Genomic DNA, 13,708 nt, shown 5'->3' on the forward strand with positions numbered 1-13,708 from the left:
TGGTTGTGTCTAAGTTTCACTTATTTCTTACCCACTAGGTTAAATGAGTCCCCATAAAAGGGAAGTTAGAGTTATAACATGAATATGTGCAACCATAACTTAAAATAGTTTCATACTGACAGGTGCTGTGGAGTTGCCATGCTATATCATTGCTTGCATTGGGATGGACAAACTGGGAAGGAGAAACACACTCATTCCGTTCCTTATTTTAAGTGCACTGATCTGTGTGTCAATTATGTTCATACCTCAGGTTAGTCATGTACTCTTGAAAGTGTTCCTGTAGTAGAAATTGATTTTAAAGTCTCTTAAGTCTGTAGATACAGCTGCTCTTGCTAAGTCATATTGTTGGTTAAAGGCAGTTTTTAAAATGCAGATGCCAGTCTTAAGATAGATTTCTGCATTTTCAGTACAGGTTTCACAGTTTCATTGTGGGAATTACATGTAAAATGTTGCCAGAGCTTCAGTGAATCAGAACTGATAAGAAGTTATATGGACACTAGTTACTTATGAAGACTGATTGTTAAAAAGCAAGTAATAAGTATTGCTTATTGTTTAAAGCAGGGTCAGAACTTTGGAGTGGTGATTTATTTATTTGTGCTCTCTTTCAATAGGATTTCAATATATTGATTATCTTAGCAAACATGGCTGGAAAATTTTCCATAGGTGTGGCATTTGGCCTTATATATCTCTACACAGCAGAACTGTATCCAACAATTGTAAGGTAAGAACTTTCACCAGTCATATATCTTTCATCATTATTTTGCTGTTATTTCCTTTTCTTTATTGTGCTCCTGGGCCAGATCCAGCAGCTCTTGACATTAGTGGGGGTGGTCCAAAAGACTTGTGATGGGATGATTTCCTCCACTGCTTCAGAGTTGTCTAATATTTAGCTGTATAATATTTTTTTTGTTGTTTCCATGTGCATTCTTTGGTTTCATTGAGGAACTAGAGGAATACTCAATACTTTCTTAAACAACTTATGCCTGAAGTCCTTGTTGTTCATCCTGTGGTCTCTACTGAATGATTGTTGTGTCTTTAATCTTAATTATAGAAGCAGCTAAATTTCATTACAATATAAATTTACACTGGTGTAGCAATAGCTTCCCAGTATCATTGCATAAAGACACATGTCATCCTAGTGATGTTTGAAGTTGTAGATGTTTGCTTTATCTGTCAGAATTCTTACCAAAGTCTTTGTCTTATGTGTAGGTCGCTTGCTGTTGGCAGTGGGAGCATGATGTGCCGCGTAGGAAGCGTGGTTGCTCCTTTCTGTGTATATCTGAGAAGTGTTTGGATTTTCATGCCACTTGTAAGTATTTATTTCAGTGGTGAATGGTTCTGGTTTTGAAAGGTTTGTGTGACGCTTGTTTACTCAGGAATCAAAAGCTGAACGTTTGAAAAGGAAATTGAAAGAACCATTCTTCTTGTAAATGTTAGGTCTCAGAAACTTCATATTGTTAAAAATATGCAGCCGAAGCAAAAGGGAGACTTTGAGTCACTGGAATCTTCTGACAAGTTTTTACAATGACAGATATAAACATACACTGAATTCTAGTATAAAATAAATTAAAATATTATCCATAAAAACATATTTTATCTACCAGGTAACATTTAGGAGGTGTCTTAATCCATACTTCTTTACTCTACAAGCCTCGCAGTTCTTGACCATGCTTATGATGTGCTTGATTGACATACCTTTTTTTCAAAGGTGCAGTTCTTCCATTCTTGGGATTCACCATGGGTGGCTGGTTTTTCTTAGTATTATTCCTTAATCTTTTCCATGGCTTCCCTGGGACATTGCATCTTTGGAATAGCCTTCTAGAAGATCAAGAACGTTTTCTGCTTACTATACTTGGTCTTCACAGCTGTCCCAAAGCTCCCTTCTTGCATTTTTCATTTACAAGAACTAAGCAAAACAATTTATGAGATAGAATGGCATAAGAAGAATGGTATATGGTATATTGATGAAGTTCATAGTGACTTTGACAAGCAACAGACCCTTACATTCATTAAGCACATCCTACTTGTAGGTGACTCCTGGTCATGCTACCATTAGGTTTTGTCTTCTATTTCCAGTTGCCCCAGGAAAACAGAAGTGTAACCATTCCTTTCTCTGCATTATGTAGCTTCAAATAAAAAAATATTATTATTCCTTGCTCATAAATGAATCACATTTCTTCATGACATTTATATTATGAGCTATCTGCTGCTTAGAACTCTTGCAGCTATTAATCTTTTTTTACTCCTGAAGGATAATTTATGCCCATGTATATAAAAACAGAAGGAATGACAAAGTTTATACTAAGGATTTAAAAATAGTTTGAGGTCTTTCATAAACTGTTAGAATTCACTGTGACTACTGCACCAAGGATATATGTAGATCACACATGTCAGGATGTGAAAATGGAATAAAATGCATCTTTCACCTAGATTCTTACTCTGATTTTGTCTACCACATAGGAATTTCCTGAAAAAGTGCCATTGTTTCCTTTTGATTTTGCAACTAGAAAATCTTTAAATATAGATGCTAGAGACTGGTTTCAGAGCATTCTCAGGAACTTGTTTCATTATTCAAGTTAATTACTTTCAGTTGTTTTGGATGAAAGCTAAGAGGATGAAGCAGACCACAAATTAATTTATTCCCTCAAGCTCCTAAAAAATGTTTTCTTTCTTAATAAATGTCCCCATACAAACCAAGATATCCTCCCAGAAAAGACAAAGAAACATTTGCACAATGGTGTGGTCATGGGAGAACATTCTTTTTCTCTTGTCAGTGTTTTGCCTTTGCTGGCTGTGATAACCTTTATCTGTGCAGAAATGCTGCAGTTAAACCACAGATGGGAAATGCTCAAACAGGCTGGAGAACAGTGCAAATGGCAGTATAAACAGAGGAATTATTTCAGCTATGAACAACTCTCAGTGTACAAAAAGTATCCAGAGTTTGTAGAGCTGCGTAATAGTTCACAGTGAATATGTTTTCATTGGTAGCTCCTATTATAAAACATTTGTCAGTTTATTAAATAGGCTTGTCTTGAGTTGGAGCACAGTGTGCCAAGTCTCAGGTAACATGAATGTTTTGGAATGGGAATGAAATTAAATGGATTACACTTCTAAGTAAACTGATATACATCATGTTGATCTATTGTATACACCAGACGTTGTCAAACAGTTACTACTGCTATTTGTTTGACAGTCTGTCTCATGTACAGTTATACCACCTGTGAGTAATGCAGGCATCTCATTTGGATGCCTGTAAATCTTGAATAACTTGCCAAGTATGTTTTCCATGTGACAGCTTTCTCGAAAACTTAAAATAAAGCAACTGCTCCATGTATAACTCACTTCTGTTTCTCAGCTGTTAAGAATTATGTTAGGGGAGCCCTCTAGCAGACTTGGGTTTTCTCTCAGATAAACCATAAATTATAAATTTAAAAAAAACCCAAAACACTGAGGTCACTAAAATTAAATGAATGCATGTCCTCTGTCTAATACTGGTGGAGTTTTAGGACAAAAATTAATGCTTTTTTTGTTGAAGTAGGAATTTTGTAAATAAGATCACATTTTGATTGGTTCAGAGACATCAGATGTGGATATAAATAGAAATAGCAGACTAAAATAATCATTTTTTTTCTCAGAAGAAAAGTACTATTTTGTAGGGATATTTAATTCAAATGATCCTCTGTTCTAGACGAAATGTCCTGGTCTTAGACCACTGTGAAACTGCAAATTGTTGTTCCATGTAGGCAGGAAGACATATGAAAAGTGGTGAATTTACTTATGGTAGCTGTGAGAAGCTGCTGTCTCTACTGTAGTGTTGGGAGTGTTTGACTAAGCAGAAAGTCAGATTTCAAATTAAGACCCTGAAAAAGCAACAAATTTAAGCAGGTACTCCTTCAAATTAACTTCAGTGGAGCTTAAACATACTTAAATTCTTTGTACCGTAGTACACTCTAATCTCTAAGCATTTAACTCATTGACTGTATCAGGAGAATGTTTTCTGATGCTGAATTATGTATGTAAAATAGTACATACAAAGTATGTAAAGAGTAAGCAAAGGGCTAAATCATGTCAGCAGTGTTATGAAGAAGCATGCCAAGACAAGACTGCAAAAGACTTGATTTTACTAACTGTGAGCAATCTCATTGATAAGCATGGCCACTGCCCCCCAAAAAGACATGACATTTAAGAAGTCTTTTTGTTAATATACCCTGACTTAATTGTTTGATGTGGTGTCTCTTATAGGCGATATTGAGAAAGCGCTGTGTAGGGTTAGGGAGAGAGGAAACCCGCTGAATTAGTCGGCGTGCAGAAGCTTTGACACGTGATGGAGCAGAGCTGAGAAAGCTGAGATGAAAAGGCAGGAAGGATGGTGGTGTGCACGGTTACAGAATAGTGAGAGTCTGCAGGGGAAATGAGAGGTAGGTTTATGAGGAAGGAAAACATGAGAGGAATGCAAAGTGTCTAAAACTGAGACGGGGGACACACACATTCTCAAAGGACACGGTGTTGCTTTTTTAACCTTGTTCTGTTGGGCATCATTGGTGACCCTGTTCTTATAAACTCCACATGTGTGGGTACCCATAACCTGCAATATCCTTAACAGCCCTCAGTATCCTCAAATAGAAACTTAGGACAGCCTAATAGATGTGCATGAGACAAGTTACTGTGGAATAGCTGGTATATGTCAATTCATCCTGACTTACCATAGCAGAAAAACATGTTTTAATAGTAGAGAGGCGTTTTGGCACTCAGAGATGAGACTTTCATATTTTAGAATATATTTTTAACTATCCTGCCACATATATATGCCTACAAAGATTTCCCTCAGTTTGTCACTCAGCACCATTTCCTCTGGTCCCAGTGCTGCTAGGTTTGGTTTTTTTTAAAATTCCTGGTATTTTATTTTCACTGTAGTTTGTAGTATTCAACAGTATTTTGCTCAGTTTTTTATTTTATCAGCCTCTATTTTTAACATGTGCAAAAAGAGGAGCGTATGCAACAGCCTGATTTCTGCTTCTCAAGAGTGCTGCTTGAGACAAGCTGTGTTCTTCTTTTGAGGGGCAGGAGGGAGCAAAAGCAGCATGGTGCATTTGCATGAAAATAGCGCTGGTCAAGGTTACCATCGAGGAGTCCAGTTTTAAAGCACATTTCTGAATGAAGGAGAAAGTCTGGCTTAGCTGCAGGTCTTGTCTCAAGCTCTGTGTGAGAGACATAGGCACAGTAATCTCAACTGCTCTCTCTCACACTTGGAAAGTATTAAACAAACAGGACAGACCTGAGAACTGGCATAGGGCAAGATAAGGGTAATACAGTATCAGAGTGCACAGTCATGAAATGGAAAAACACTGAGGCCAGGCATGATGTACTCTGTGCATGCATTTCTACCCAGAGAGGTTTGGGTCATTTATAACCTGGCTTTGGAAGAATGTCAGGGTTTTAATGCTGTTGTGTACTTCATAGGAGGAAAGTGTGAATTGTTATCATTAAAAAAAGCACAGAAATGAAGGGAAGGAAAAGATACTCCTGGAGCATGTGTGGGTGCTTCTAGATCCATCCTATGTGATCCCGATCCTTGCACCACTCCTGCTGAAGTAAGCTGTCATTACAGAAATCAGTAGTCCATGGACAAATTCAAATTCCCAGTGCAAGTGTCAGTAGGTGCCTACACCTCTAACAGATGTTGGAAACTGCAGCTTAGCAAAGCATTCCTGTTGAGAGCTGGGCTCATTCTCTGCTGAGGTGCCCTCCTGAGCAGGGCTGGGCACTTCTGTAGCTCCAGGCCATCAACGACCCATACTGAGAAATCCTAATCTAGCTGGGTGCAAAGGAGGAACAGGCACACAGGTACAGGGGATAGGTTCAGGAACTAGAGATTATAAGTGGCAGGGAAATTGTAGATCTATGAACATGTATGTAAACCGTATGCAATCCTAAAATCGGTTCTTAAATACTTACCTGGCAGTAGAAATGGCAAATTATGTATATTTTTCTCAAACAGAATTATTCCTGCTTGCACTGTAGTGACCCTTTACGGAAGAAAACACTTCACTTGCCCTCCACTAATTTTGCTGCATGATCTTTCATTTATGGAACAAAAAAGGCAGATCTGTTACGCAGACAACATTTAAGACTTACAGTCTTTGCTTTACATTACAGTGCCTTGTGCTTTATTTTAAGTGTACTTTCAAGCAAGATCAAAGACATTTCTACCTTTACAGCTACTGTTTGTTTCTTCTAGCTGCTTGTTGGAATCATGGCTCTTCTGAGTGGAATATTAACAACTATGCTTCCAGAAACATTGGGAAAACCATTGACTAATACTTTGGTGGAAGCTACAGAAATGGGAAGAAGCAAGAAAAGCTGTTCAGAAAAGACTCCTCCAGCACACAGTGGTACAACGTTGGATAAGATAGAGATGTTTGGTCAAGAAGCAGTCAGCACTGAGAAGTAAATCCCAGCAAAGTGTTAATCCTTAGAGAATTTATAAGATATTTTTATTCAAGAATATGACTGTACTACAATATCTGTGCCTTTTAATTTGTATCCAGTCTTGACTTTTCAACAGAGCAAGTATTTAAAACCTTATCTGTGTCACTGACGTACTACAGAAAATGTTACAGGATTTCTAGAACCTTTAGAAAACTTATCAGACTTGCTGTGACCAGTTGGAAGGATAACTCTAAATGTTGGAACCTACCTAACTGCACATACTTAAAAAATCATGCCTCACATTAAAAAATCTTTGCCTCACATTTTTTGCAGTCCAATTTTAAACCCACCACAAAGTGCCCTCATCCTGTTGCAGCTCACAGTTACAGGCTTGAGACGTCAAAAAACCTGTAGACTCTGTAATCTCAGTTAGTTATAATTCAAAAGAGAAGCCATAATATTGCATCATGTCATATCAATAATTTCAAAGTCTAATTTATTCCTTTTCCCCCAAAAAATTGCTATTAGAAAAGGTGCCATTGCTGACAAAGAAATGTTCTGTGGAACAACTTCTGACTGAAAAAAATAATACTAAGTTTGCAAAATGTGCAAATAGTTTGTGTACTCTTCATTCTGTTGAATGGCAAGTGTATTTTTATTCGTGGTTTAAATTTTTTTTTTTCACTGGATCTACTGCTGGCTTAGTAAGTTGTTTGTCTTTTAGGTAAAACCAAAATGCCTGATGCCTTTGAAAGTCATATTCGTTCCAGAGTGTTCTTTCAGCGCTCCCCTTCTCACTAATTTCAGCTCAGATCTAGCATCATACTCTTCCTAACTTTCAAGAGTTACACCAGCAAGTTTGCCAAACGCCTCCATCAAGGCCTTCTCAGTCTTCAGTGGAGCAGAGTAAGTGGTACATGGGTCTTACTCAGGCTCTCTGCAGAGGTGGACTTGAGTCAGTAGACATGATATCCACGCACCATTTTTCTCATAGACCAGCTGTCTGTAGCTTCTTTTTCCTTATACCAGGCAAAATCAGTTAGAAAAAGATAATATAAAAAATGGTAGTTGGAGGACACCGATGAATAGAAGAGTTACCAGTTAGTCTTATATTTTTAGTCAAAATGTATATAAACGTCCCACTATTGTTACGCCTCAAGTGTGCAGCAACACTTACTTGCTGGTCCAGTGATCATACCTTATGCCTGTGGACCACAGAAAACTGATAGGTAGGAGTGCATCATTCTAGCTGCTAGTTTTATAGCTTTCTGTCCCTCTTTGTCTTTTTCAATCTACCTCCAGAGCTGGGGGTTTCTTCCTTACCTAATAATTTGTATCATCTTTACTGATACTTTGAGGAGAGCAGCTCATGAAGCTTCGGTGTGTTGGCGTCCTCTTGCCTGGGCTGCGTGAACCCTGCCATCCCTGGCTTGAAATCCAAGTTCTTTTCATCTTAAGCACCTAGTCTCATGCTAGCTGGTTACAATCTCATTGAAACAGGTCTTCCATTGTTTACTTCTTTGCCGTGTACCCCCAAGAAAGACATCTGTATTACTGTAGATAAATATTCTATATACTGTAGAGTTTAGTGCTCATGTTTTTCAATTATATCTGCACAGTTCTATTAGTTTCAGTGACTTCTAAAACCAGAGTAATCATTTAGGCACCCTTGTAAAAGAATTCTTTTCTTCCCTGCACTGTCCTGGAGTGTCAAGTAGTATCTTGTTCCAAGTATTAGGACAAAATCATATCCTGCATAAGGACTAACACACTTAAGAGCCCAGCAGAAATCAGGAAGTTTCAGTTCAGGGACTGTCTGTGTGAAAGGGAGAGGGGTCTTTAGGCTCCCTTCAAGCTGTCCATGTTCCAGAATTTGCAAAGAAAACCTGTGAAGAGAACTGCACAGAACACTATGGCTTCTGTCCAGATGTATTAGTTCAGCAAACCCCTGTGCTTAACCTAACCCGTGTGAGTAATCCCATCATTATTCAGAGGCCAACTTGAGTACATACTTTGATGACTGAAGACAGGATTACTCATACGCTGTGGCTTTTTATTTTGCTGCAGAGAAGACCTGGTATTCTTCCACTGAGCAGAAAAACTCCTTATCTGAAATCTGTTGCCAAAAGTCACAGGCCCTGTCTTAAACAGGAGTTTAACCATGCTGCAAAAGAAACTGTCATGCAATAGACCTAACAAGAAATTAAACTGGTACTGTCTGATATTGCAACCGCCCTCCCCCCACCTCAGAGCTCCAAGTAATTGCATTACTTTGAGGTTCTTTCACACACATACTCCCTCTTTTATTAGTACCAAGTTCTATCTTAAACCCCTTAGTCTTGAGTGCTGGGGATGGTTCAGTCTATTTCTAACTGAGTACTAAAGAACAATTAAAATTAATTTTTCTACTTCCTTACTTGCCAGATAACTGGTTTGGGTGTTACCCTGTTAAGAGCAGTCAATGCATGTTATGTGTTCCTTTGACTTGAGGGATTCAGCACCTGGCCACCTATAACTGGTATGCGTAAGGTAAACAAAACAAAACCAACCCCAAAGCACAAACTTAAATGCACAATGATAGTGAGCAGCTTAAAACTTAATTATGATTCTAAAACACCGTGTAGCTTGATGGATTTTAATCCTGAAAGCCTTGTCCTTCTATCACTGAAGTCAGTTGGTCTTTGATTCAAGTGAGACCTGAATTTCCCTGAACTCATGACGTTACTTTTTTCCCTGAAAATAAAAAGTTTGTTGGTCTACAGATACACCTTTTGTGCTTTTATGCATGGATAACTTAGAGGATGTCTTGAGGTATCCTATTCTGGAGGACAGATAATACTGTAAAAAAGGAAATAACATGTGTTTATATGTCTCTAGCATTTCTGTTTGCTTTTTTTTTTAAAGTATGGACAAACCTATGTTTAACACTAGTCATACCTTTCAAACACAGCATGAGTTGGTTTCTTTCTCTTACATATTCATAGATTATCTAAATGTCTCATGAGAAAGCACTGAGTTTGAGAACAAATGCTTCTGTTCCTGTGGGCCACATTTTCCTCTCGTTGCTCATAAAACGAGTTCCTTTTTATAGTTCCTTATCTGAGTCCTTAAGTTCTTTTATGTTTGTCATATCTGTCTTAGTGCAAATTTGTTGTGCTGATCAGTATCTCTGGAGTTACATATGTTTTTATGAGACACTGGATTAGAATTTTTATCTGTCTTAATTGCTGCTCACTACTGCACAATGACAAATGTTTTTGTCATAAATTTGATATGATATTTTATTAGAAAGTCTTGCAGTTTAAGGACATGCTTTCTGTTTTAAATATAGGAATAAGAGCAATTATCATTACTTTAATGATAACTGAGAAAAAAATAGTAAGTAAATGTGTTTGATATTTTGAATCTGTATTTTGAACAAGATATATTTTCTACTATAATAACTCACTTCTATTTCTCTGTGCAAATTTCTATAGCTCAAACACCTATGTCAGAAAAAAAAAGCTATCCAGACTGGTTGCACTCTGTGTCAAATGCTTTGTGTGGTACCCTGAATATCTGAACAAGGGGGTGAATCCTGCCTGAAGGCTGAGGGGTTTTGTGTAACAGCTCTGAGGAAACAGAAGATGTTCTGACATCCCAGCTCTGGCATTCTCCTGTATCTGTCCCAGCTTGTTTTTACCAATTCCTTACGTGCAGTCACTTAGGAAGCCACTATAGCATCGGGCTTAGCAACATGTGAGTACCTTTTGCAAGGGCTTGCTAAGTGCAAGGCTGCTTGTACCATGGAGACATGATGCCAGAAAGGCATTTGTGGTTGTAAAAAGGAAGGTCTGGATTCATCCCACACCCTTGTCCAAACATATCTTAAAGATGCTTATCTGAATCCCACAACAGGTTCATAGGGGAGAAATTAAACTCAAAGCTTAAAAAAAAAAAAAACCCAAAAAACAAGCTATTGACAAAAGAGCAAGTTTATTTGAGTGGGAAAATTCCAGTAAATAGGGTCAAGCAGTATCTGTGTTGTTACATCGCTCATGAAGAAAGGTTGGAGCACATCTAAGTGCTGGGGTAGCCTGGTAATTTTGTAGCAGATTCTGTACCAGCTGGAGCACACCTTTTGGTAACATGAAGGAATTAATGTACTTATGGGAAGGAGTTTGTTTGCCTAGAATATGTGGGTTTAGCACAATGTGCATTAATGGTTTTTTAAGGTGTTTTTGTTGTCTTCAGTTATGTGCAAGACTGAAGGTCAAACATGTGATTTAGTCTTTACACCTTTACGTAGTTCAATGAACTCCTCTCCCCAGCCCTCTGTCTGGCAGATGCTGTGGGAGCTGGGCTGGCGCTTCGGCATCCCCCGGAGATGGCGTGGCTGGGGCTGGCAAGCATCACACGTGTGTCTTCTCCCTGCCTGTGTCTGCTGGTGTAAACTGAGGTGCAGGTTAATGCACTGGGTGGTGACCGTGAGGAAATGTGCATCCAAGATGTGACATGGTTTGCATTGGCAGGAATAAGTGATTCTCTTTTTGGCCTGTATATAAGCTGGCTGGGGCAGGAGCCCTTCGGACAAATTCAGTAGTGACAAAAATAGCTTCAGATGTTGTAGGATAGGCAGGAATTGATCCAAAAGAGAGCAGTGACTATAGGAACGACTGAACAATATGACTTGCAACCAGGTGGTGTTCAGTGGATGTGAAAGCTAACTGTAACTTCCTCGTGCAGGAATTGGAGTGGGCAGACGGGGCAAGGAAAATGAGACTTAGAGCAATCTGTAGCCCTTTTCTTTGTGATTTGTCCCTTTTAGCCCTTCTCAGGACGCTATTCATTTTCCACTTCCCTCAAATCTCTAATTGGTGTGAATTACACAATTTTCTGTGCATATTTTATTAATCTTGTATTTTCTGATCAAGTTATACCCATCACCTGGCTCATGTTTTAATGGTTTTAGATGTCCTTGACAGGTGATTTATATTCCTCCCTGAAGGTAACCATAGTGAATGGGTTTTTTTTTTTACAAGAAATGTTATACTGGAGATGAAAAACATGAAGACCAACTCACCAAAAGCCTGTTCAACTATTTGTTTTTTAAAGTTGAGAAATTTGAATCATCTCTGATCCTGATTTCAAGAGCACTGAGTTCAATCAAGCCTAAAAAGTGTGTACCTCAAATGGGGAAGTGTCTCTTTTTGTTGTTGTTTTTTAATAGGACTGACATATTAAAGTCATGGCAGAGAGGTCTGTACACAAAACCAGCTCTTTCAAAGAAATATCTATCCTAGGTTTATCAATAATCAGAAGTAATGAGAGAATATCTCAATTAGTGGCACATCAAGTCTCTGGCTGCATTCCTACCTAACACATGGAGGCTTGGATGCTGCTCGGGTGTTTGGTGCAGATGAGGGGTGCTCACAGGCATGTTGTCATTAACACCTCAATGTTTTATGTGGGCATGAACTGGCTTGCACAGGGATAAGAAAAAAACAGCACCAAGGGGCAGCCCTTGTGAAGATGCTCTCCATGGTCTTGCTGCTAGTGATGAGAATGAAGAGCAGTTTTGACTGAGGTGACCAGGGCCATAGCAGAAGAACCAGGGATAAACGGGCATTTCTGAGTAAATACTTTCACAAAGCTTTTTCAATAGGAATGTCAGCATTGCCAATTTCTTCCTCATATTAGGAGAATTCCCCCAGAAGTAAGTAACATGGGAAAACAGTAAAATGATGAGCAGCTTAACCTCTTTGCTGAAATGGTAACTTGCCGTGGACATTGATGCTTGGCTTGATCTTTGAACTGGTTAAACAAGTGCCAGAGAAGGATCCGTGTCCTTCATAAGATCAGAAACAGGTCAGCACTGCCCTGTTCATAGAGGTCTTTCCTGTTTGTCATACACAAAGCCCAGGGAATGCTAAAGTAAACAGAAACCCTTCCTAAGAACTGCTGGAGCTAGGTGGATGGTGTGCTGGGATGCCACCACTGGTCATTGTTCAGAAATGGCTCCAAGTACAATCAGGGCTCTGTGTGTTGTTCCAGAAGCCTGAAGCGTTCTTCCCAAGTGACCAAATCATGATTTGCACTCACATCAAGGGATGCAATCACCACTATCACAGAGTTTGTCAGGACCGTTCTTCAAATACAAGTAGGTGAACATTGTACTTGAAATACTGTTTAGCCCATTTGTTAGTTCAACATGACATACTTTGCACAGTACACAGACTAATATCTACACAGACATCCAGGGGGGTCTTTAGGATTTGGGCTGTTATGCAGGGCTTCTTTCCATCCTTGTGCTTCTTCCCATCATTCATGAGAAAACACCAGCATCTGTAGCAAAAATCCCTCTCATGTATCGAAGGCCTCAGTACGGAGTGGCTGATCTTCAGTTGATCAGGGCACTGGGAGTTAGCCCAAAGATATTTATATGGTGCTGTTTGGTTTAGGGAAAAGCAAAAGTAAGACACACAATGGCAGCACTAAAGACTTGAAATTTATTCACCTTATAGATGCCTCCATGCATAAACAAAAATCTGTGGTGGGAGGTCACACATCTACATTACACAGAAAGAGATGACAAGCCAAGCTCTACCTTCATCCTAAAATACGGACAGCAAAGCACAGTGTGTTGACTCTTCCAAAATACTTTTGCCCATGGAAGAAGAAGAGTTTCCCAATGAAATGACAGTAAAAGTTGGTCTCACATGCCAGCACGTCTTTCCTGACTCTCATTCTCAGGAAAAGGTACACTGGGAATTCCCTGAAACATTCAGCCTTGCATAAACAGCTGGCACAGAAAACTTCAATCTCAATCATTCAAATCTGGCAAATTTATAAGCAACAAGAAATAGAATCTCAGGACAAATACCAGGCAATTTTAATACCTTAGCTGGCACTGCAGCTTCTGTTTTCTTTTGAGGGAGGAGAGATTTCCATATCTCAAAGACTCCTCTCCACAACTATTGTGGATATCTTCCAATTGCTTAAAATACTGTATGCTTTCTAATCAATTCAAGCCCATGAACAATTTCATTTCTAAACAAGCATGCCTTCTTCATTCCTCTGACTCCTTCCCTGTCTCATTCAATACCCTGTTTTCAGATCTTCTCAAGAACATTAAGGCAAATCAAGCTGTACTATCATTTTGGCAGAATTATTCCTTGTCCCTTTTGCCATTAAAGGAAAAAAAAAAAACCTAAAATTATGCATGTGAAAAGGTCAGTGATTAACCTATATGTAATCTATCACAGTGTTAATTTTGCACTGAAGAACACAGCTAGATTGG

General features: G+C 38.8%; 1 protein-coding gene across 1 annotated transcript in view; it reads left to right on the forward strand.

The window, feature by feature from the left end:
* The window catches only part of SLC22A16 (solute carrier family 22 member 16), a gene marked incomplete at its 5' end in the record, with an annotated part of 32,587 nt that extends 25,617 nt beyond the window's left edge, over positions 1–6,970 (forward strand). The window contains 4 exons of the mRNA XM_084262016.1: positions 123–250; positions 612–721; positions 1,210–1,309; positions 6,239–6,970. Coding sequence (XP_084118142.1) covers positions 123–250; positions 612–721; positions 1,210–1,309; positions 6,239–6,451 — 551 coding nt within the window. The 3' untranslated portion in view covers positions 6,452–6,970. The remainder of the gene's footprint in view (positions 1–122; positions 251–611; positions 722–1,209; positions 1,310–6,238) is intronic.
* Between the last annotated feature and the right edge of the window lie 6,738 nt (positions 6,971–13,708).

This window comes from Gallinula chloropus (genome assembly GCF_964237585.1).
Source record: "Gallinula chloropus genome assembly, chromosome: 3".
NCBI lineage: Eukaryota > Metazoa > Chordata > Aves > Gruiformes > Rallidae > Gallinula > Gallinula chloropus.